This window comes from Rhipicephalus microplus, chromosome X (assembly GCF_043290135.1).
Source record: "Rhipicephalus microplus isolate Deutch F79 chromosome X, USDA_Rmic, whole genome shotgun sequence".
NCBI lineage: Eukaryota > Metazoa > Arthropoda > Arachnida > Ixodida > Ixodidae > Rhipicephalus > Rhipicephalus microplus.
In genome coordinates this window covers 257,033,109-257,058,131 of record NC_134710.1, presented here as the reverse complement: position 1 = coordinate 257,058,131, position 25,023 = coordinate 257,033,109, and the positions used below count along the sequence as shown (strand labels likewise).

Genomic DNA, 25,023 nt, shown 5'->3' with positions numbered 1-25,023 from the left:
CAAAAAAATTCCACAATACTCAAGAATAAACAAACACAAGGCACACAAGGAAGACTCATAGATGTGCTTTATATTCCTGTGAAATGTAGCCCAGTTTTTATACCAGAAGTTGGCTCTATTAGGCAAAAAACTAAATTGTCAGCAACTGCATTAGTGTTTTTATCATTCCTGTAGATATTTTCAGTCGTCTCTTGCTAATTATTGTGAAGAGAATCATTGTGCTGATACTGTATTTTTGATTTTTTTTCAGCCTCGCAGAATCAGTGCAGTGTCTGTTGCAGAGCGAATTGCTGAAGAACGATCAGAACAGCTTGGACAAAGTGCAGGCTACAGTGTTCGTTTCGAATCAGTCCTTCCACGCCCCTACGGATCCATTCTATTTTGCACAGTTGGTAAGTACCCCGTTCACAACACGAGGATGTGCAGTACGGTCCACTGTTAGGGGGGACACGCGAGCACACTGCGGGTGGTCTGCGGGGCGCCGACTGCTGGCGAGATTTGGAAACGCGGAGCATGCGCGCAGAATCGCAAGGGCGGTACTTGCCCGCGTCGTCTGCTACTACCCCGCCCTACGCTCAGCTCGCGCTAGCGACAAGCTGGCTGTGCTCGCTTCATCGACCATCAATTTCCATGTCTCTTATCAAAAGCGTCTGGCTGATTCGAACGGCTTTTGAAAAGCTTACGATTAGATTTTTGGTGAGCACAAACGTTAGGTTACACGAGGGATGGGCTTCGTTATCGCTTTCACAGACTTCCACAGCTGGGGGCATATTTATTCGCTGATCACATTTTCAGCGGAGCTAGTTCTTAGAAGCGGCATGGCTAGAGTACCTGAGGACGGAAGGCTTCGAATAGTCGAGCTGTACACCAAAGAATACAGCCAGCGTGATGTCACTGCCATCGCGAAATGGCCACTTTCTCATTACCAGTATAATCATCGGCATTACGAATGTCTTTTTTTTCATTGCCAAGTTCTGTCATGCATAGTCCTATTTCGCTTACACAGATTTGCATTTTATTGTGTGTTTCACAAGGCTCAGATGTGTTTCATTACCTTTGCATCATTCAAATGTTTCGAGGCTACAGATCTGACCTAACTCAACCTGTCTAAGTTTGAGAAATTAACTTTTTGTTGTTTACTCTGTAGTATTCTACAAACACCATTTTTTCTGCGCGTATTGGTGAAATGTAATGATTTTCGAAAAAATGAATGCTATCGCATATTAGAAATAAGGAGCTTCTGGCGTTTTCGCTTCAAAGAAGAAAACGAATTGTAACGCGAATTAGAACTAACATTTGCCGTGTATTGCAATCCACAACAATTATATAATTCGCTGTAACGCCGTAGTGGCATACATTGAAGTATTTGCAAGATGTGTTTCCTTAACATGCTTGTAAATACTATAAGCACGTGGCTTTTCTTTGCATTTCGCCTGTAATCTAAAATCGGCTGCTGTGGCCATGAACTGAATTGCAAAAAAGCTGCCGAGAAAGCACAACAACCGACAGGCACTTTTTTTCTGCACGCTGATTACCCGGGGAGGGGCAGGGAGAGTGCGGAAATGCGAACGCTGTATCCAGCGCACGGCAAGCGCCGGAGCGGAAAGTAGCAGATGAAAGGCGGCGAGCCCCACCCTTTCGCGTCTATGCGCATGCGCAGCGTTTACAAGTCTCGCCGCCAGTTTGCGCCACGCGGGCCACTAGCCACGCGTTACCGTGTTGACTCCAAGAGTAGACCGTACTGTACATTAGTACAGCGTAACCCGCTTATAACGTAAGTCGAGGGAGTCGTGAATATCCATACTATAAGCGGTGCCGTACTATAGTTGAACACGGATAGATCAAATTCGAAGAGGATTGCAAATTAATTCGTTATATAAAAAATTTGATATAAAAAAATATGGGCCCCGAGAGCTTTCCTGTAGCGGATCACCATCTACATTAGGCACATTCAAGAGTGATAACTAATTCCGCACACAGGCTGCAACAGAATGATTTATTTGCATGAAAAAAATCGCTAATCTTGGCCTACTTTTTCGTTTTTGAAATGTTGAAGTTGCTAGTCTCGATCTTATCAAGGCTGTCCAGGTGTGTGGCCTATATAATGGCGAATGATGCTAACGTTGCCGCCACTTCAGCAGCGGAGTACACACGTGTAGCCAGCGCCTCGTCTGAACAATCTTCCTCATCACATTATCTGTCAGCCTGGACATTGCAGTCCTCTTCCACCAAGTAGTCCGCAGACACTTCGTGTGTAACTGCTGCTGGGAAGAGGGACGAGAACTTGCGAAACGCACCTTCTATGCGCTCACCGTCGTCGTCTTCACCGGTTTCCGCAAGTTCCACAGTCTCGAAGCCTGCCTTTCGGAAGCTATCCACTAGTGTGTCCATCTTCACATCTCGCTGGACATTGAAGATTTCCGCGGGAGAAAACTTCGGGGAGATTTCTAGCCACTCCTTAGTCATCCACTGCTGGATGTCCTGGCTGCTGACAGCTTCGCTTTTGCCAGAATTGGTTTTGCCAACGATGTTGTAGCACTGCTTAAATCGGTGAAGCCACCCGCTGTTGTCGGTGAAATAGTTTCATTGAGTGCAATGGCAAACCATTTGGCCTTGGCGATCAGCATCGGTCTATCCACTGGAATGTTCTTCGCGCGCCCTTCTAAAAACCAGGCATAGAGTGCCTTTTCTACATTCGCGTGAGCAGAAGCGCGCACATGACAGGCTCCCAACGTTCGCTGCTCCGCCGCCTTTGCCTTGATATCTGCCTTGTTTTTCAACAAGATACTCAAAGTGCTCCGTGGTATCCCGAAGTATGGTTGAACATTTGTCGCCCGCCTCAACATGCATTCAGCCTTCAACTTCGCCCTAAAGTCAAGGGTCTTGCGCTTCTTGACGCTGGTCATAGCTACACGATAAGTTGACGATTCAAGGAGTCCGCAGCGGCTTTGCACACCACGCACGCAAAACAGAAATGCTGCTCATGCAGTGGTACGTAGGCGACGCAACAACGTTACGAAAGCAACAAAGTGCTCGCGAGGCGATGGCCTCCTGGGAGTGCAACAGCAAAAGGCGCTAGCCGCGCTGTGATTGGCTCATAAAATCTTGTATAACAGCAACAAAAAATAAAAGGTGAAAGGAGGAGGACGTCGGCTTCTTCGTTCCTGCTCTCAGAGTCGATGGGTACAAGGACGAAGCATGAAAGAGAAAGAAAACAACAAAAAAAGCCGTTCTGCAAGTCAGAGATTGCGCAGTCCGAGCCCTCTCCTTCTTACCTTTTTTTCGAGCGTTTCGGGTTTTGGCAGAGGTGTGGTGCCGCGCGGAGGTTGCCGGGCGCTGCGAGTGGCAAAGTGCACCTTCCAACTTTCGCGAGGAGCTGCGGCGGAGATCGCGGGGGGGGGGGAGGGGGTGAAGGAGGGCGGCGAGTGCCAAAGTGCACTTTCCAGCTCACACGGCGTTCGATATATTCGAAGGTGAGTAAAATTACCGTTCGATATAGACGTGCGAATTTTTATACCTTTACAAAGGAATTTCAAAGGGATATAATTCGCGAGTTCGATATACTCGGAAAATTCGATATATGTGGGTTTGATATAACCATGTTCGACTGTATGACCAAAACAGGCTTTTTCAAGGGCCGCACTTGTGCTTAACGTGTTGAGCATGCAGCCGTGTGTCCGAGAATCGAAGCATGCGATGCGTGGGGCTTAAGACCATTTAAATTTTCTAATTTTAAAAAGAATTTGACATCCTAAGTTGCGCTTTGCCCACGAAATGAATGCGAGAAAGGGGAGGGTGGTCTAACAACAAAAAAAGCAGCGTTGCAAAAATTCGCTGACTACTTCTAAACTGCCTTGATTTTGGGTATTACACAGAAACTACGTTGAATCACGTCCGAAATTTCTTGCACTGAAAGGTGCCAATCATTCAATTTCACGGGCGTGCACACGATTTCGAGGCATCGCATTCGAATCGCGAAGCACCATTTGAGCACTACATGAGCCACCTTTGTTTTCATTAGTGATATCTATCCCTTTCCGTCAAGGGCAGCGACTGCATAGAGTTTCTTGGTTCTGCACCAAACCGCAACTTAGCACGCGACTGCTACTATCGTCTCTAGAATATACTGGCTAGTTTGCTGTCTCCGTTCTCTGCCGCTGCCGCTCAGTGATGCATGCGGTAGTGGCACTGTACACTATCGGAGTTTCTTGAGCAGACGCCCCTCTTGCGACTCCCACCTACGGACGGGCTGGCGCAGCCGTTTGCAGTTGGGCTTTGGCGTTGGCGTGTCTTTTCTAGTCAAAGTTCTGCGGTGTTTCTTATTACAAATGGTAATATTGTGTACAAATTATTGGTGGTGTTTACGCCTTGGGCACCCACCTTTTCACTTCTTAACCGGGTTCAACCTGGATCAACAGTAAATAAACTACTTTGTTTCTGCTTTCTCACGCAAAACTGCTTTTGCCGTTGTTTGTTGGAGAAACACCTCTTTTTTGGTGGTTTAGCTCTCGTATCTATTTTATTATGCATGTCTACCTTCTTTAAATATTTAATGATGACATGTGTGCTTGCGAAATAGAAACTCATACCAGAACCTAAACGCAATAAGCTGAACTAAAAAAAAAAGGTGGAACGCAGGGCGATTGATGATATGTGGGGTTTAACGTCTAAAAATCACCATATTATATGATGATAGACGCCCCAGTGGAGGGCTCCGGAAATTTTGACCACCCGGGGTTCTTTAACGTGCACCCAAATCTGGGCACACGGGCCTACAGCATTTTCACCTTCATCGAAAATGCAGCTGTTGTAGCCGGGATTCGATCCCGAAACCTGCAGGTCAGCAGCATTAGCCTTAGCCACTAGACCACCGCGGCGGAGCGAAACGCAGGGCGAGTCCGTCATTTGTGTTCACTGTTCAGGAAACGAAAAACAATTTCGAGTATCTTATTGGTCACGTACAGCATGAATTAAGTGGTCTCTATACCTCAATAAAATCAAATGACCCAAAGCTAAGAAATAATTGCAGTGCGAGAAAAGCGAGGCGCATGGGCGAGCGGTCGATCGATGACATTCAGTGGCACATCTTGTTAAGCATTTTTTTATTGTGCCACCAATGTGCCTTTTGTGAGCATGTGTAACAGTGATTTAAAAAAAAGCATGTGCAATTGCACATTTAACTTTTTTGTGTTGTGTACGACTGAAGAGATTGAAATTACCATGCACCGTTTGCGCAAATAATGCCCGATTCGCTCCTATTTCGCATTCATTTCTGCAGCTTTCAACAGTTTTAAGGAACGAACGCATATGGGTAAGTAGGCACAAAATACGAATGAAAACACGAATCACGAAAGCAGTATGGCATGAGAGGCTGATACACACATGCTTCTGACAGCATTTTGTGCCAATTTTGCGCTGTTAAAGTTTGGGGAACAACTTGTCTCTCGCGTCATTATATTGTCTGGCCGTAATTAGTGTCATTTGAACAAAATATTATGAACTTTGCTAACTGTGCATAAAAAAAATAGAGACCTTAGCTAAAGCATACTAACGTGTGTAATGCATTTTCCCTCATTCTGAATATATTGTGTTTTCTTTTCTCTGACACACCAAGAATCAATCTCTCTTATTCAGAGATTTAGCGCAGCAAACATGGTATGATGCTTTCATTCTCAAAATTGTTTATGTGCAGGTGGGAAAACTGAGCTTGCGAATAGTTCATAGGTTTGTGAGAACAAGTTAACAGTATTTATACTATAATGGCAGCCTTTCGAAGTGCACAATAAATTTAATATTCCACCTTTTAGTTTTTCTTCAGCAACCGTGTCCTGTTCAATGAGTGGCTGGTTCCGCCACTGTGACCACGTCAGGGCCTCGAAGAGAAATGATGTTGGATGTAACGTTTGGTAGGTTAAAGCTGGTTCAGTCTCCACTCACTCAAACAGAAACAGAATGAGTAATTCATCCGGGAGTACAATAATAAAAGACAAAGCACGATGCGCCACCGATTCCCCTCCCCCACCCCTGTGCTGCCAATGTGAATGCGCCACGAATGCGCCCCGATGAACTGCAGCGCCCCCTGCGCATGTATCAGCGCCACGGACATGGCTTTGCATGGGGGGACGTCGCGGAGACGGCAGACTAGCCACTATATTCTAGGGACCATGCCACTACCGAAGTGCCAGCAACGCTGATTAGGCCTAGCGTGCCATTCAGTACATTGTCATGGATCCCGGCTGCGGCGGCTGAATTTCTGATGGAGGCGGAAATGTTGTAGGCCCGTGTGCTCAGATTTGGGTGCACGTTAAAGAACCCCAGGTGGTAAAAATTTTCGGAGCCCTCCACTACGGCGTCTCTCATAATCATATGGTGGTTTTGGGACGTTAAACTTCACATATAAATCAAGTTGTCGTGGGTAGTTTGTCTAAGACATGAAGATCCGGCTTTGAAAAGATCGCACTCAAGCACTGCACCGAGAACTGCGTGCGTAATAACAAGTTCGCCTTCGCGGCTGGGAGATGACGAAAACCCACCAAGCTTATAACGTAGGCAGCGTATTGGCAGCAAAGGTGAAAGCTCTCTTCACAAAGCCGTGAAAGGTATCAAATTACGGATGAGGTAGCAAATGTGATATCTGTAGCAAGCTTGATAACGGCTTTTTACCAGACAGGAAACTGTTAAGCGCAGTTGATAAGGACAGGATTGCATGTGCCATGTTGAGCCGCGCGCGGCCACGCTAGCGATGCTAATACATAGCGGCGTCGGTGCCCATGCAGAGGCTTGTCGCCGAGGCAACCACCTTTTGTTTTTTATTTCTTTTTTTGCCTTCCCTTCGCTCTTCGTTTGTTCGCTTTGTGTCCCCTCTTCCTCCGTAACGACCTTGTTGTTCGCTCTCCTCCGGCACACCTAGCGTGCCTCCTTTCAGACGTGCACTCACTAACGTATTTGTCACAAAAATTTTCTGGCAACTGCATTATGACTGGCCTTTCGGCTTGGTGGACTGCACAATAAGCGGTATGCAAATACATGGCATTTTGGTGTAGGGTAAACGGGAGTTGCAAAAGAATGCATTGTAACAGGTTCTGCACTATAAGGGGTTACGCTTTAAGGGATCTACACTGCATTGGAAGGGTTTGTAACAAAGTTTGGCTATCGATAATTCATAACATGAAACTTCTGGAACTTCTGCATATCTCCTGTAATTGTAGATACAGGAAACCTGCAGTTTTGCTTCTCTGAGGCAGTATTGAATGCACAAAAGTTTACTTATTAGGTCTTTTTTTGGTCGTGAGTACCACTGTGCTGCTGAAAGATCTTTAAATCGCGGTCACACTGATAAACTTAAGTGTCATTTCGAGTAAGTGTGCTTATGGCCCCCGGAATGTCACCTTGGTGGTGCTCTGCTAGATGAGAAAGGGAAGATTCGCTGCAAACTGCCTGAGAGGGAAAATTGTCGAGTAGTTTTTGTGGTATAATGTTTTAATGTATGAGGATATTCTTTATGAAGAAAATGATAGTTTAACAAATCCTTTGAACTCGCCTTCGGAAATTTCTGTAAATACCCATGTGTAATAGGAACCCAAATAAATGCGAGGTCAAATTTTAGGGATGCGGAAAAAAGTTCTTCCCACATATGATAAATGGTAGGAAAGCTAGGAGAAAATATCTAGTGAATTTTGACCTGCCACTTCAATTGTCATTTTCAGCAGCACTTTCTTCGGACATTTCTTCGTCCGACGAATCGCCTCGAGGTACTGATCCTCTGTGCCATCGAGGTTGTTTGAGAGGCCGCACTTAATAAAGGGACGAGGCACAAGGTCCTCTTGGATGCTTGCTCATGTGTCCACAATTTATCTGCACAGCATGGCTGGTGATGCCCGCTTCAGCTACCCAATCGGCGCCACTGCTGGCTCACCTGAGCGCATCCACTGCATGTAACAATGCCCTACCGTGTCTTTGAATCGTTTGTTTATATGCAAACATTGAAAGGCTGCAGTTGAGATGTCATTTCATTCAAAACACAACAAGTTCAGTGCCGCTGTCGCATAACAATCTGTTCATCGTGTCGGCGAAATGGCAACGAAATACGTCCAGCACAAGGATGGATGGAAAAGACAACAGTGTGCCGGGCCACCTACACCTCATGAACTTTATCCAGTCAAGGACAAGGTCTTTCTTCATCCATCCTTTATCATGGCATCTCATGATGTTCTTTGGCAACTCTGCACCTTTCAGCATAGTCTTGCACTTGAAAACCACAAAGGGTGGGGGCTTGTGGCCATCTGGCACGCATGATAATATTCCTCTGACTCGTGTCTTCTCTTTGCCGGTGGTATGGACACGAACTTGTTTCAAGCCCCTTTCATGAACAGTGAGGGTGATGGCATGTTCAAGTATAGTGCTGTTGGATCGGCATTGCTGATTCGCTTCAGCGCAAAGTTCTTCAGTCTGTTGTGCAACGAAATAATGGCGCACTGAAAAGACACAAGAAGCTCTTGGAAGTATTCAGGGAGCTTTTGAGAAATGGAGGTTCGCCGGTGGAGGGAAAATCTGGCGCGGCACGTGTAAAGGTAGATATAGTGCGTGCTCGCTTTGAATGTCCGCCTTGGTGGAACAGTACTTAAGGTACCTAGCTGCTGACCTGAAAGTCAAGAATTCGGTCCCAGCTTTGGCAGTTGCATTTTTATGGAGGCGAAATGGTAGAGGTTTGTGTAATGTGCGATGTCAGTGCACGTTAAAAAACACCAGAGGGTCAAAATTTTCGGAGCCCTCCATTGCGGCGTCTCTCATAATTGTATTGTGGTTTTGGGACGTGAAAGCCCAGATATTATTTTATTATTGCTTGCTTTGAAATCTGAGCTCTGTATTTTTTTTTTTTTCTCTTGCCAGCTTCTTTGCTTTTGCCTGCATCAGTACAATGCTCACTGCCAAATGTGCGCTCCGCTGCTTTCGAATGAACTTCATCAGGGCGAGTTTAATTTCTGGGAATGCCCCATTCTTGGAGCCATGAAAGCTTCACTTTCCCCTGCATGCGAAAAGCACTTTCTTTTGTCATTTATATCCGCACACACTTCTTTGTGACGCCCAACTGCCTCCCAGCCAAACTGTTGCCGATTTTCTCGGCAGCTGTGAGGACATTTCTCTTGGAAGCAGCTGAGTGCTGTTTTTGAGGCCACGACATCTTTCAGCGAGGTTCACGTGTGCATACATCTGCTGTAATGGTATATATTTGAAAAACACAGCAACAAAGAAAGAAATGGCTCCAGCACTCCACTTTCTGTGCGATGGCGTGAGGGTAATGAAGCCAAGCCGTAGCTACTCATCATTAATAAAGCCAAGTTGTAGCCACGTGGCAATTGCAAAACCAGAACTTTAAGGACAACCTTGTTTTTCAAGTAAGTTTTATTTGAATCCGCAAATAGTACTAAGCTCGAATTAGGAATGCTAGTAGTATGAGGAAAGAAAACCTCATGTGATATGAAGGTTTTTAATGATAACGTGTTTATTCTCGAGCCACTGCTGTCACCGGACACTGCTACATCGAAGTGAATTCGGGGAACTTGCAGGCAAGTATGCCATGTGTTGCAGTGCGATGTTGTCCTTTGCATGCTTAATGTGTACACTTGTTAATTAAAAAGAGTGTTCATGATGAAATAGTGAATATAATAAAGGAATTTTAGGGTCCTCATTCAACTTCTTTATAATGATGTTGAAGTATAATTTTTTATATCATTTTTTGGTATACAGTGGACTCTCAGCAAATGGAAATCCATTAAATAGAACTGCCTCTGATATAATTGGTTTCATCCCTGCATACTGCACCCCTATTCACCTCTCAGTGAATGGAACTCCTCTTAAATAGAACACATTTTCACAGTCCCTTCAGGTTTCGTTGAATGAGAGTCCACTGTATTCGCGTTTGGTACAAGTAGGAGCGACTCTATACATGTGCATTCGGTATTTTCTGAGACTCTTGACTTCGGTGGATTGTAGGAGCTGAGCCGCATATGTTACTTTCATTTTCATACAGGTGTTCTGTTAAGGAAGTTGGAAGCTGGTCTTCGAGGAGTGTCTCATGTCATCATTGATGAAATTCATGAACGAGATGTCAATGTGAGTGTGTGAACAGTTTACTTTGATCTTGCACGAAACGGCAAGTGTTTGCAACGCTTTGCTAAGACGACACGGTGGTGGCACCTACCCGTCGCCTTGCATTCTACACCTTATCACCTCAGAGACAGTCGCGCATGGCGCGCGCCCCGTTTTCCTGGGTAACTGCCAGATAGCGCTCATGTCTCACGTGTAACATGACTCGATGCGCTCGTTCGCCTCCACTGCATGCTCGAAGCACTCTAATGCAACGTTTCCAGAATACTATTCACCGATTTTCGTGCACAGAACATCAAATAAACGTTTTGTTCACTCTCTCTAGACTCAAGACTATCATCTTTCAAAGACATTTGCGGTGTAACATGCAGATACGGGGCCAATATTTTTTTTGCAATGAAGCTGTATACGGCTAGTGAAAAGCAATAGTTAATGAGCAAAAATTGCTAGTTATGGAACGGGGCTGCCCAAAGGGAGGGTGTTCTCGATACTTACACTCCCTTTTCCTAAAGATCAAGGTCAGCTCGTGGAAGAGGCTCTCCAGGCCAAGGGGCAAGGTCAGCTCAGCCTTAAGGGGCTTGGTCCGAGATAGTGACTTCGCCTTCAAGAAGGCCAGCACCTAAGAATGTTGCTACACAACATAGAAAGGCGAAGTTAATGCATCGTTGCTTTGCTTGACGTCGTTCCAAGCACCAGTCGTCATTTTTATCCCTACAAGTGATGCAGAGCTTGATTCCACTCCTGGAAAAAGATTCAACAAGAACGAAGCGACGACTAGTACTAAAGTCGAAGATTTGGGTGCACGTTAAAGAACCCCTGGTGGTCGAAATTTCCGGAGCCCTCCACTACAGCGTCTCTCATAATCATATGGTGGTTTTGGGACGTTAAACTCCACAAATCATCAGTACTAAAGTCGACAAGTTTCAAGTGACAGCGCCGTCCACAAACAGATGTAGATGAAACAAGAGGGCTTTATAGGTAGTGGCAAATGAAAAGTAAGAAAAAGCGCAGCCTCTGAGATGTGTATTTTAAAACCAACAACTCCAAAAATAAGTCGCAATGTTGGGGATCTTGAAGGCTGTTCTTTTCAGGCCTGCTTGGCATCGTGCGCGAAAAATCAAGGAAGGGAATGCGAACATTGCGACAAGGCCGCCAAAGTCACTCAGCATTCATCTGATTTTGGTGCCCTTGGCAATTGGACCCTTTGAAAAGCTCTGTGCCCACGCATTACAACCTAAGACAGATCGTGCATCAGATGCTAGGGCATGCACAAAAAACGCTGCAGAACCAACGAATCACACTACGTTTTTCTCACCTGTGCGCGAGGCGGTATTGGTACTTGTTAGATCGGGAAAAAAAAAAATCGATCTTCATCAGAATAAATGCACTTTCTGGGCTCGGCGAGATTTCAACATATGCGTGCAACAGTCCCGTGTTTCGCATGGAAATTTAAGGGGATTTATCAACTTTTGTTGATATATCAGAGTTCGGTATACCCGGGATCAACTGTATGTGTGGTAGCACTTACCTTATTGGAAGCTGTAAAAACATTAATGCTATATCTACATCCCTCTTTTTATAGCCCACAAGAAACTTAATCAGTGTAAGAAATGGACATGGATGAGTCGTAGGCAGATCTGTCGAAAACAAAAGTGGCTTTTCTGTCGCATAAAAATTTTTCGTTGCCTTTGTGCACTTGCTTTGTGAAAAAGAGGAGTGTTCGACAACGATATGTACATTAAAAAAAAATTAACTTTGGTTTGGATACTGTACTTGCTGTACAGTTGTACATACATACAGTAGTGTACAGTAGTACAGTAGTACATCTACTATAACGTTGCATATGTTCTTTGTGTCTTTTACAGACTGACTTCATCATGGTCGTCATAAGAGACATGGTGCGAGCATTCCCCCAGTTGCGTGTCATACTGATGTCTGCTACCATCGATGTAACATTGTTTCAGTCATACTTTGGAAATTGCCCAGTCATTGAGGTTGAAGGACGAGCTCACCCTGTTCAAGGTTATTCTCACTCTATACTAAACTTTGTGCATGTTACGTTGATAAAGTTATGCTTTTGTACTGGCTTTATTTGTCAAGTTACAAAAACAAACTCACAGGGTCCCCTATGCAATCACCCAAGGCTACTAGAAGGCAAAAGCCATCTTCCTTTCTTTTTGATCGATTTAATGATCCCCCATGCCCCTTTTTCAGACACTTTTGCACATAACAAGGTTTTCACTGATTTCAAAATCGGAGGCATTGCAAGCTTTCTGCAGCTTGCCTTGTTTTGCACTGCATCTGTGATCAGGCCACGTTTGACTAAGTGATGATGTCATACAAGTGATATTGTGTGACATCGTAGTAATGTCATCATGTCACAAATTTTGGCATCCTCTGACGTCATGATAACTTCACATGTTGAAGTCTTCAGATCGGATTTTTTTTTGCATGACTCATGTTGACACTGCCGATGTGAGATGCCCGCAAAGGTTAGTTTTTGTGTGTGATGAAGCATCTGGTGCTTTCACTTTATTTTTTTTTAAAAAGAAATGATTTTTATTGATGCGAGAAAGATAATACATAGAAATAATAAACAGAAAGAGGTCCCAAAGCTCTATGATTTGGGACTTTTTTGTTCGGAGGAAACCTCCCGCTGAAGTTCTTACATGTTTGCTGAAGTGCTGAAGCATTGATGCATTTTCTCTAGAATTCTTCTTGGAGGACTGCATTGAACTAGTCAACTTCGTACCACCACCAAACTCAAAAAAGCGCAAAAGGGATGAAGAGGACATCGAGACAGATGAGCCTGATGTAAGAACTGGCACATTTTTCACAAATTAGTCATTGCTTTGCGCGGAATGACCTGAAGAAGCACATATTGACACAGGTTTGGGTGAATACTCGATTTTTAATCAAGTATTCTATAGGGTTGAATGTCATGGCATTTTATATTTGCTTTGGCTCGAAGTTTTGTTTTTGATGTCCGAAAAATCAGCAGCGTAGGCAACTGAAGTGCTCGCTGCAGCAGTCAGCTTTTGAGGGGCATGCTGCCCACGGCAGCAGTCTCTTTTGAAAATTTAAACCATTTTCAGTTCAAGTTTTGTTTGCGGCACCGCTGGAGCGTGCAAAATTAAACAGCTGGAACTGAAAGTGAAAGAGCAGTTACCACTGAGCATGCCAGAGGGCATTTGCTGTTGTAAGGTGCTGGTTTTACTTTTTTGTGAGAAATTTCAAGTTATAGGACATAGGGATAGCAATGGCACTATTCTGAAATATTAAATTGCTGTAAACCATGTGTACTTGGATTCTGGTGCACACTTTTTTCGAAGCTCTTATTTGTGAGTGTGCAACGTAACACTGGGCCCATTTTCACAGGTGGGATAGTGTAATACAGATGTAAAGAAAATAAAAATGGACGAAAAGACAACTTGCCACTGGCAGGGCTGCCAGATTTGGTCCCTGCCAGCGGCAAGTTGTCGTTTTGTCGACTGCACTTCGTATCTGTATCACAGTTAGTACAATACACTAAAACAGTACAGGTAACGTTTCCTGTACCTTCCTTGCCTCCATTATCTTCTTGTGTTCATTGAGGCTATTACATTTATGTAATTTCTCAGTTACTCTATGGGGCTGTAATTGACCAGTGTAATTCATTGGTTTTTAAAGAAAGTAATTGTGATTGGTTTCTTATTTTTGGTAACGTTTACAATTATGACAAAAAGTGCACGTTGACACAACAGTACTCATATGCCTCAGTGAGTTTAGAATAAATCTTGCCCCATAGGTTAGGCTTAAAGGACCACTCACCATACCCCATAGCAAATTTTATACAGTGGTAGTTGTTGTGTGTCTGATACAGAGCATTATGCAGGGGTGGAAGGGCTGGGCCAATTGCGCCATGCTGCGCCAATTTGACCTACCCCACCAAGCTGCACCTAAACGACAAATTGCACGTGCAAGTCTAAATTTAGTTCAGAGTTTTATCATTCACCGAGCAACATGCATGGGCTACTGAAAGGATGCGACCGCATTCGTTTAAAATTCTGCGTCTATATAAAATGTCGTATTTCGTCATCACATATCCGTAAGTGCTTTAATACACGACGCGAACCTTGAACCTCTCGAGATACGATGCCGTCGAGAAAGACTTAAAATGTTATACCTAATTCACCATGAACACGTTAAAATAGACAAGGATTTGTACATTAAGCCGCGTGGCCGGTGCCCTACTCGCTCGTCTCATTTGCTCAAACTAAAAACTAACTGAATATTCCTGCTGAACCAACATCATCAAACAGTCTGTTTTGTACTGCAGAGCCCAACCATATCGTCGTTTATCCATGCTCTTACTAATCTATGACACAAGGTGTCGTAACATAAACTTTTTTTTTGTTGCTGAGCCGAGCGCTCAGTAAGCTAGTGCTGTTTTGCACATTCTTTCTTGTCAGGTTTTTCAACTTTTTCATTCCTCTGTCATTACTTTTTTTTAGCTGCAGTTTGTTTCTTTTGTTCTGTTGTTTTTTATCCATGTATTTGCTTACCACCATTTTCACCTGCAATACTTTGCATTTTTATAATATACTGTTTCCAGTATTTCATATACCGTAAATACTGTTCAAAACAGATTTCTTTACTTTTTTTTTCTTTTTTCCACAATTTGTATTCATAGTTCATTACTTTTGTTTATTTTAGCTTTTTTGTACAACCCACTCCTGTTTATGGCTTGCAAAGCAAGCTGGCAGAAATAAATAAATAAAATAAATTTTGGATCACGCATAAATCTTGTGCCACATGAACACAATGCATGATTGTTGTTAAGGTGGCATTTGTGTGCATACCTCATTATACGGCTCTATGTATATGTTTTAACAGAAAAATTGTTAGGAAAGCTATAAAGACGGCAGTGCTGTTGCATAAAACCCGCCGCACCGTTGCTGAGCAACCCTCGGGCCTGTGCTGTGCTCGGTGGTTGCTCAGCAACAGTGCGGCGAGTTTTTTGCCATGTAAACTGAAAAAAAAAAAAAAAAAAAAAACTGTGTCATCGACGTAGCAATGACTGCAATAGCAACAATTTCTAATGTTGTAATAGTGATGCCGCACACGCTCCTTTCTTTCTACTTTTTGTTACTGCACCATTACACGTGTAACGCTGCCTTGCACGAACCCCGTTCGAAGGACTGGGGACTATCTAGATAATCTCAGAACCTTCCGATGAGATTACGTACACAATGCGTACATTACAGTTTGTTCTGGAACTTACTCTGCTAGCGATAACGCTGGAATCTTTGATGACTCATGTATAAATGCCGCCGCACTTTGCTGCGTGGCAAATTGACGACATTGCTTTATGTTCGCTGCTATCAGTCTACTGTGTGTATTGTCTGTAGAGGGACGTTTCGTTTTCCGAGCACAGGTTAGACCAAATAAAATGTTAACTCATGAAAATAGCGGCTGCTGCCTTCATTGACTTCGTGACCCCGACGATACGAAGGCTGAAAGCTCTCTTTTGTATCCGACATAGCGACACTCATAACAACAAAACGCTGGTGTAAGAGCACCTTGCAAAACAGTTTACAAGCCGTGCGCTGATGCTTGCCGATATCGCGCGCACCAACTATCGCAACTGCGCCCTTGATTAGAATCGAAATTCATGGCCGTTTCTTGAGCGACCTCCCTTTCCCGCTTCTTTTCATGCTCGTTCAAGACAGGCGGTGTGTCTCCTCTCTGATTGAGCATTCGATGACAGTTCTAACACGCGGTGGGATGCTAACGCGTGTGCCTTCCGAGCAACGGAAATCGGCCGTCTCGTTTAATCTCAGCTTGAGCAGCGCTCATCATCCCAGCTTGCGCAATTTTATGCGCAGGTCGAATGTATGATGAGAGGGAAATGGTGCCAGCAGTAGTTTACGCCGAACATGGCGGCGACGACGAAAACCCTTTGAGGGTCCATATAATTTTTTACGTAATAAAAAAATTTCACTTAATTGCCTAGCAATGGCACAGTGAGTGCATTTAAATGTCCTCGTTGTTCTCATGTTAGCTGTGGCACTTTAATGACCAGAAAAATAAGTTTACATTTATCTTTATAGTTCCCTACAGGTTTAGTAAGAAGGTAAATTTCATTATATAGTAGCTCATCTCTAGTGTTGAGTTGCTTTTCATGTTGGATGCGGTGTTTTAATCATATTTTGCACATTGCAACATTATAACATTAATTTTTTTTTCATCCATTTAAGGTCTAGCTGCTGTCAAGAACGCCGCTTATGTTTTTTCCTTGAGTTGCTGCGCTTTCACATTTGATGTTTTAAGGTTTAATATATATGAATTTCGGGTAAGCCCAGTCGCTTGATCAGCATTGCATGCTTAGTAAAAACCATTGAAATGTTTTTGGTTTATCTGAAAGCAAAAGCTCTAATTAACAGTGATGTGTGGCCCAACAAATATGCTCCAAAACTAAGTTTCGATGCTCCAAAACACACCTTTTGCTGCTCTAGAGCTGCTCCAAAACTCCCATTTTACTGCTCCAAAGCTGCTCCGAAACCGCATTATTTCTGCTCCCAAAGCTGCTCCAAAAGACTGAACCCCGCTTCCACCCTAATTGTGCCACGAAACTTTTTCAATCAGTTCGTTACATGCTGTGAAAACATTTTTTTTTTGAAGTGGCGTGAAAGGAAGATGCGAGGAGGCAAGCTCGAAACCCTTTTTGCTCGCCCCGTGTAGTCTTCACAAGCCAAATTTCTTCCCTACCCACTCCAGTATCCGACCAAAAGGTCACGTGCGCATGACGTGCCTGAACAAGCCCAATCCCGAGCATGCGAGCGGCATTGTTTTGTTGAGCAGCGTTATTTTTGGTCTATTGCCTGTTTCTGTGGGATGGTTTGGAAACGCTGGCTTAGATGCGGTATAATAGGTGAGGTAGAGAATAAGGCTTAGACGCGGTAGAATAGATTTATGCATGAGTGCTCGAATGCGCATTACCATTAATTTCTTTTCCTGGACAGGTGTCTGCTTGATGCGCTAACCGGGGGGACCTGAATGCATGCAAAACGCAGACACTTTAGCCCCATATCTCGTTGAAATTCATGGGAAAACAAATGGCAAATAGGAAAGACGTGCACATTCCTCTATTGGGTCTCATTATTTTATTTATCTCAAGTTTTATTCATCTACTCAAGCAACGAATTACATAACTTACACATGTCATGTTAAATAATTTTTGTTATATCACATGCTACTGTTGGAAACGTAAAGCACAGTCATCTACGTAGAGGACCAACGTCATTGCACTGCCGTGTACGTAGGGCAATTCCTACGTGTACGTCATGCCCTCATTCTCTGGGCACGCTCCCGCGAAACGAAGGGAGAGCAGTCTTCATCTTGAACTTTGACCCATTTTGGCGGTGCGTAGGATTGCAAATTTTGGCAGACGTGATCATCAATGCCTCATGTACGCATTGCGCTTGTCAGCTCATAATTGTCAAATCTGGTGAGTGGCCCTTTAACATCGAAAACGGGTATGACAGACCGTCGGATGTGTTTTGCTCATCAGTGAATGTTCGAGATTGTGGGTGTGGGTTGGGCATTCGCCTGCAGAAACAGGGAGTGAGTCTACCAAGTTCTCTGCATTAATAGAGTGGAGCAAAGGTGGCTTTCTTTATTCAGTTGAGGCTGCATGTCATAGCATTGCAATGCACAACAGGTAAAGATGAAATGCTCCGATGACTTCAAAGGTTAACCACCATGACCTTTAAAAAATAACATCAAGAACAAGAGCGAAAAAGCATCTGCCTTCTGTACTGCTGGAGTGGTAAAAAATCTTGAGCCTAATGTTTGCATGAAAATATCCAAATAACTTTCAAAAAATAAACTGAAGAGTGGACTGTTTACTTCTTGGTAAGTGCTGAGCCAAATACTTTCAGATTTACCATCATCTGGATATTCTATCAAAATTTTATACAAGTCCTTCGATTATTTGGTACTTAGTGGGTGGCAAGTACTATTTATAAAAAAAATCATATTCATCCCTGTGAGCTATTTTACATAATAAACAAGTGTTTTAATTGCAGACTTTGCACAGATGCCATATTTTATTTGACTGACACATTCTTGCTTTTCCATTCAGGAGAACCTGAACAAAGTAATAGACCCAAGTTACAAGCCTTCAACAAAGATGTCCATGGCTCAATTAGATGAGAAGACCTTGTCATTTGAGTTGATCGAGGTATGTGATTTGCCTTGCATGCTGTGTAGTTCTTAAAGAAAAAGAAAATGTTTGTGCGTCATATGCAGAGCATTGCTATCCGTGGCCTTGTTTTTAAAAGTGGCAGAATCAAAACATTTGTTTTGTACTTTTAGCATTGTCTGCCTGGCTATTGTGCCGATACATGCATGATCTGTTGTGCTTTACAATGCATGGGACAGGTTGTCATAAAAGATAAAGTGCGCTCTATGTGCAAGTTAAGTACGATGAATGTCCTGTCCGTGTGGCATGCAAAGCATATGAGAATGGCTAAGCTTAAAGAGATGCAAAGCTCAATGCCACTGGTGCCCAATTTATCGTGAAACTTAAATCTTGAAACTTACTCCTTACTACATAACGGAAAAGCACTGATAATGTAAAAGTTACTTTCTTCTGTGTCATCAAAGCTCCTGAGTACTCCTTTTATGTGTGTTCAAACTCTTGGCCTGTATCATTTTTCTGGTCAGCCAGCTGAAGAAAATTAACTGCAGTAAGCAATGTTCACTGCCATGTAGCATGTCTGCTATGCACATACCATGGGGAGTATTTGCATTGTTTGTATATATTTAATTCTAGCTCATTAATTGCTTTCTCAGTGTGTGATGGGACAACGGAAATAAATTCTAGCGGAACTAACTTATGGCCAGGTGTGTTACACATACACAGTGATCCCACTTTGCACCGATTGGGCCAAAGTGCACTAAATCAGATTTACTGCGCCATCCTGATAATATCAACGGTTATTGCACCATACTGCGCCAAACTCATATTTGGGAGCGTATATCACCGGCAGTGGCCATCGGCATGTCAATACATGTGAACCTTGTTTTTGGGGCCACCAATGTCACAATCACGTACCTATTTAATTTCGCTGAATAAACAACTTGTTACACATCCGCCTCTCGCTTTCCAAGGTCAATAGCTGAGGGTTAAAAAAAAATTGGACATCACGGAATGGCATTTATTGCTTCGTTTTGAAGGGAGGGGTGGAGGGGAGGCTGCTGCGTCGCTTGAAGTAGCGAGAGCGCGCTTTCTCAAGGCTTAAGGAGATTGCTCATGAACTTTCTGTGCTACTAATAACATCTGCTTCTCGTTTAGATAACTGACAGCACGAAAGCTTCAAACAAGAGTGATTATTGTCCTTTTAGCCAGTGTTATTTTGCTAGTTTCACTTACACTCTTATCAATGAATGCGATACCAACAAATTGTATTGTTATACCAAATAATAAGGCTTGACATTATGCGTGAGAAACGCTAGCAGTGTGGTTGCCATTTCCAAGGTCCGGGCACTTTCAAAAACTTGCTGCACGCGAGGTGTTCGATATTTGCGACTTGGGTGACTAGAGGCCCCCGAAACATCTCTTGCACACCAATGCTCGTACAGATAGAATCGGACTTGTCTAGAGTGCCCAGCCGGTCACTCCTGCTGGCATTTACGGCGTTTTCTGCAGAAATATGTGAAAAGAGACGCCGTAATGTTATCAAACATGGTGGTGCTGCGTGCTAGGTCCTTGTGCTGTAGTGTAAGCATCAACGGAAGCTTGTAGCTATTGCGAGATAAAAGCCGTGGCTAACAACTGTGTTGACGGGCACGCGCTTCGCTGCTCTAGACCTGTGTGATTCTATCTGTATAGCATGAACGGAATGTACGAATGGACCTCCGAAACGGCGCGACCATGGTGTGGCGGCCTTGCAATCTAGACTCGGTGCATACCCTTATGAGCCGTTCTAGAAAGCAAAGCACTTTTGGCACAGCCTGTTCGCATTAAGAGTATAAGGTAGAAGGATATACCAGCTGTAGAATAGCGCGTGCGCCAGCGATCACGCCCTTGTAGTCGAAGTTCGAAACAACACCCTTCCACCTTGTGTTGCTAGCTCGATCCTTCCTGTCTCTGGGACACGAGTGGCTCGTTCCGCTCTGCTTGAGTAACAACCGATGGGAGGCCTCGCACGGGGGGTGATATTATCGCATCCGCCCTCAGTGTAAAGGAAATAGGTCAGCTCTTCTTTTCTCTGCTTTAGCCGCGTTCGTCACCCCCCCCTCCCTCGCACGCTTTTATTTGCATGTAAGACACGATGCGCTAGGGAATGTTATCGATTGGGGTATCGGGGGAGAGTTGCATTCTGAACGTGCCCCTCCCCATCTCTGAAATTTGAAATTTTTTCGCCATGGCATATAGTATAGTGCAAAATGACTTTTTGCCTGCGCCCCCCCCCCTCAGATCAAAGTGACCCCCCTTCGCCCCGCAATTTTTTAAAATCATTTGAGATTGTCTGTATAATTGCTCGCCCATTGAAAACAAAATGGATCTTGCCTTCGAGTTGTCTTAGGCATATGCATAAGATACCCTGCAAAAATTTTTTTTTTATGCACTGCTTTGTTGAAGACATGGTAGGGGGTTCTTGTAGTTCAAACAGAACGCCATAGCCACATGAAATATTGCTGCAAAAGGAAAATGAGGGTTGTTAAATTGTGAAGTTCCAGCACAGAGATGAGTGCCAGAGGAGGTTGGCTTTGTGAGACTAGCTGAATGACGTCATATTACACCCAGCAGTCTAATCAGTTGTGGAGAAAAAGTTTTTATTTTTATTTTTGAAGTAATCTTAGGAAAATGCACTTGGGACTGTGTGAGTTTCCAGTATTGTACGTGACAGTGTTTGTCTACCATATCTGCTGATAACCACATAGGTGTGTGTATATTGTTATTTCATGAAGTACAATTTTATTCAAACAGTATTCTGTTTATTTGCTATGAAAATAATCACTGAACCAGTTTTTCTAGAATGCTCAACAGCATCACACCATTATTCTTGCATCATCAACCGAAATAATGAGTGCTTCTAAGATGATTGGCTTCATGAAATTTGCAATGAGTCTAAATATTTCTAGGTCTTCACAAGAGCCTCAGAATAACTGTTCATGTCCTTGAATGTAAATGCAACTTGCTTCTTCTCCAGGATTTGAAGTTAGCTGCTCCAGATTGCTCCAAAATAGAAAATCTCGCTGCTCCAAAGTGCTCTAAAATAGGAAGTTTTGCTCCTCTAAAGTGCTCAAAATGAAAACTTTTGCCGCTACAAAGTGCTCCAAAATGAAAATTGTGCTGCTCCAAAAAATGCTCCACATCGGAAGACTTGGCATCACTCCATACAGTATAACCTCATTACAACAGACCTCCACAGTGAAGAGGGTTTTGGTCGGTTTTAAAAGGAGTATATGAAATCCCAGTACTATTACAACAGACTTTGGTGAAAACACTGATTGGGTTCGTTATAACCGGAGAGAATCACAAGTCATGTTGAAGTTATCCTCATAAAAAAAAGCTCATTTTTTGTAAATCATTCCTTAGTGTCTGTAGCCTTTTTTCTATCTGATTCCAAAATATCTTCATTGAAAACTATGTAAAAGTGTTGTAAAAAGTTTCTTGCGCTTGCCGAGCTGGTGAAAATCATTGTGGAAGTTCAAAAAAAAAAAAAAAAAAACTGGGTTTTAAAAAAATTTATAGCTTCGCAATGGCACAACTGCCCACCACTATTTTGGGCTCGTCATACAAGTAATTTGTAAAGAGCATTTCGTGTTCAAAAAGCAGATGTATGAAATTCATTTGGAGCATTTCCACTGGCTTCTTCTGCCGTATTGGTCCAATATGCATCGCTAGTGCAATGCCCATTCTAGATACTCCTTCGGGATAGCGTCGTCTGCTTCTTGTGCGTCACGCTGCCGCGGCTGTCTAACATCGCACTACTTAGTGACATTTTTGGGCTCGTTCTGTGTTCATGGGTTGTTGAGGCAGCTGCAACCAGTAGTTCAGGCTTCAGATTAGATCGTGCGCCGTACTCGCCGCGAACATCGCACGCAGGTGTCTCGAATTGATTGTCATAGTGTTGACTCAATAGCAAGAATGTTCTGCTTATCAGCACTTCGAACCTTGCGACAAAGACCACCCCGGGACTGATCTTTGTACTCGCGATCGAGCACGTCATACTTTGAAACATCGGGCAATGTGACCATGCACATCGCAGCCGCGCTTTCCGCTCAAAGTCGTGCCTAGGTCTAACTCTGCCCTAAACTTAGCTGGCAAGACCGTTGTGCTAGCCGATATGCGAAAGCGATTGAGCCCTAATGTGTTTCTTCGCAAGCAACAAATCACATCGGCCGCTGGCTTCTTAGAACCATGAATCTTGTGCATTGATAGCAGACCCCAGCCATGCTCTTCATGCTCTGACTGCTTGGAACAGCGGTGGCAGCGGCCAACAGTTTTGCGTGTCAGCACCCCAACAAGCAAAACCAAGCGCGCTGCGCAGCGATTTTTCGATGGCGAAGCTTGGTGTAATTAATAATTAATAGATCGGATATCGGCGGCCTTTGTTCTTGAATCTGTACTTTGATATCCGCGGCGCTATTCCCGTCCTGACAGTTTGCCACGCGATGCTTCAAGTCCGAAGTCACAGAATTTGGGATGTCTATGGCAGAAAAGTCCACTGTAAAGAAGTCCTGACCACCTTGCAGACCTCACATTTTAGTCGATCATTCGAATGTCCATTGTACCAGAATGTCCGTTGTTCCATCGGTCGAACGAAGTTCAACTAATGGAACAAATAGGGAGGTCAGCATAATGCCACCAATCAGTGTGTAGTAACCAAATGTCGGTCTGTTGTAAGCGAATCTGTTGTAACGAGGTTATACTGTACTTGTAAGTAATAGGGTGCACAATTAAGTAGACACATGCACAAAAGTGGGTACACAAGATAATCACGAACTTATACAGTCTATGCATTGGCAAAACCACTGAATAACTAAGCAAAACATTGCACCAAGAGCACATGCGCAAAGAGAAGGATACAATGAATGATTACATGTGCATATCAAGAAGTACCTTTTTTCTCTGCTGCTATACAGGCGTACATAAGGGTCACTAATACAATCTCGCACCTGCAATATGAGAAAAGCATCAAGTAACAGACAGGGTTTAGTTTCCTTTACATGTTCAGATGCGCCTTCATTATACATTAATACAGTGTCCGCTTTGGCCTATCTAGTCCTTTCTGTAGCTGCAAGAAGTTTTGCGTACCATTACAAAGGAGTATTTGACAAAGGGCCTCACATGCTTTTTGTCACAAGGAGCTGTTTCTTCTTGTTCATGCTGAAGCAGAGAAAAGTAAGGTGGAAGTGAAAAGAAAAGAGCATAAGAAAAACCAAAATCCGTGTAGTGAAAGACTGGTAGGACCAGTCGACAAACTGAGTGAAAACAAGGTCAAACAGTGTAACTATCCATGAGGTTAGAAGGGCCCTACGAGACATATACAGAGAAATGTGGCCGTAGAAGACAGCATAACAGTAGATTTCATTGACGATGAAGCATATCTTATATGTGATAATCATGACACTTTAAACACAATGCTTTGAATGTACATGTACAGTTAAACCTCCTTATAACGAACTTCTTGATATTATAAGGTTTTCCCTTTCCCGCCGTTACTCCATAAAAGCAAATATATTTGCGACCTATATGTAGCATAGTAATAGTGGGAAACAACCTTGATATAATGAATTTTCGCCATAGGCAATCTAGGATTGCCCCAGATTTTGTTATTTTGGCACGAACATGCATCTTCCCCGGTTGCCCTGCCGCCGACCAAGTGCAAAGCGGCGGCAGTGCGCACGGCGCGCTTGTGGCCCGGTGACCCCCAGGCAAGAGTGAGCGCTCATTTATTGCGCGCGGGTGTGCGTGAAGGTGGGCAGGCAGGCCTGCGCCCCACGAGCCGGCGTTGCCGCCATTCTTGCCACGGCGGGCGCATGTGCACATCCTTCTTCTCCCTCAAAACAACAACAAAAAAAAACCTTCTTTTGCATTGGCAGCAGTGTCACGCTCTTAGGTAGTGTCACATGTGGGGCCGCGCTGCATATGGAGAGCGCTTTACCGAATAGTTTTCTGTGGTATTCGTGTCGTTTTCTCTTCGTTTTCGACCCTGTGCGTTCAAGCGTTGTTTCATTGCGCGCGCATGGAGTGGCCCCTGACGGCGTTCAGCTTCCTTTTTTTTCTTTAATGCGGACAGTTGTGTGATTACTACTGAGATGTATGATTAGGCACTGATGGAAACTATCAGAGACCATGGTAATGAGGGACCTTCGGAGGTCGGCTTGTCATGCACTTTCGTCTGGCGCCGTGAGTTCGCGGGAACCATAGCCTTCGTGATTAGCCGATTAGCTCTGACAACACACAGCGTGTTGAATGCAATGTAACGAGTGCTATAGCAACAAATTATGCTGGCTGTTAACTCTTATGGATCCGATATAGTGAAACTCCTAGAAAACCCTGCTGTAAGCAAATACAGCCGCTTCAGGAAGAAGTGCTCTTTTCACGCAGTCTTTTTGAGTTGAAAGCACCCTGATGCTTGCCGAGGTAACACGCGCACCAGCAATCAAGCATCCTTAATATCAATGTTCATTGTTGCTACTCGAGCGACCCACCCTTTCTCCTTGTGTTTTTCATGATCATTCAAGACTGGTGGTTTCCTCTCTGTTAGAGCATTCGACGGCATATGCGGGGGGGAGGGGGATGTTATCATATGCGCCCTCGGGACGATAGAGATAGGCCGTCTCATTTCATCACTGCTTCAGCAGCACACGTAGGCTTTTATGATCCGCGGGCGCATGTTATTTATTTGGACTTGT

General features: G+C 43.9%; 1 protein-coding gene across 2 annotated transcripts in view; it reads left to right on the top strand.

The window, feature by feature from the left end:
* mle (dosage compensation regulator mle) overlaps nt 1-25,023 on the top strand; it is a 155,662-nt gene that overhangs the window by 46,279 nt on the left and 84,360 nt on the right. For both annotated transcript variants that reach the window (XM_037414127.2, XM_037414128.2), the window contains 5 exons: nt 251-392; nt 10,031-10,113; nt 11,973-12,129; nt 12,818-12,921; nt 18,233-18,331. In XM_037414127.2, the coding sequence (XP_037270024.1) occupies nt 251-392; nt 10,031-10,113; nt 11,973-12,129; nt 12,818-12,921; nt 18,233-18,331 (585 nt within the window). The remainder of the gene's footprint in view (nt 1-250; nt 393-10,030; nt 10,114-11,972; nt 12,130-12,817; nt 12,922-18,232; nt 18,332-25,023) is intronic.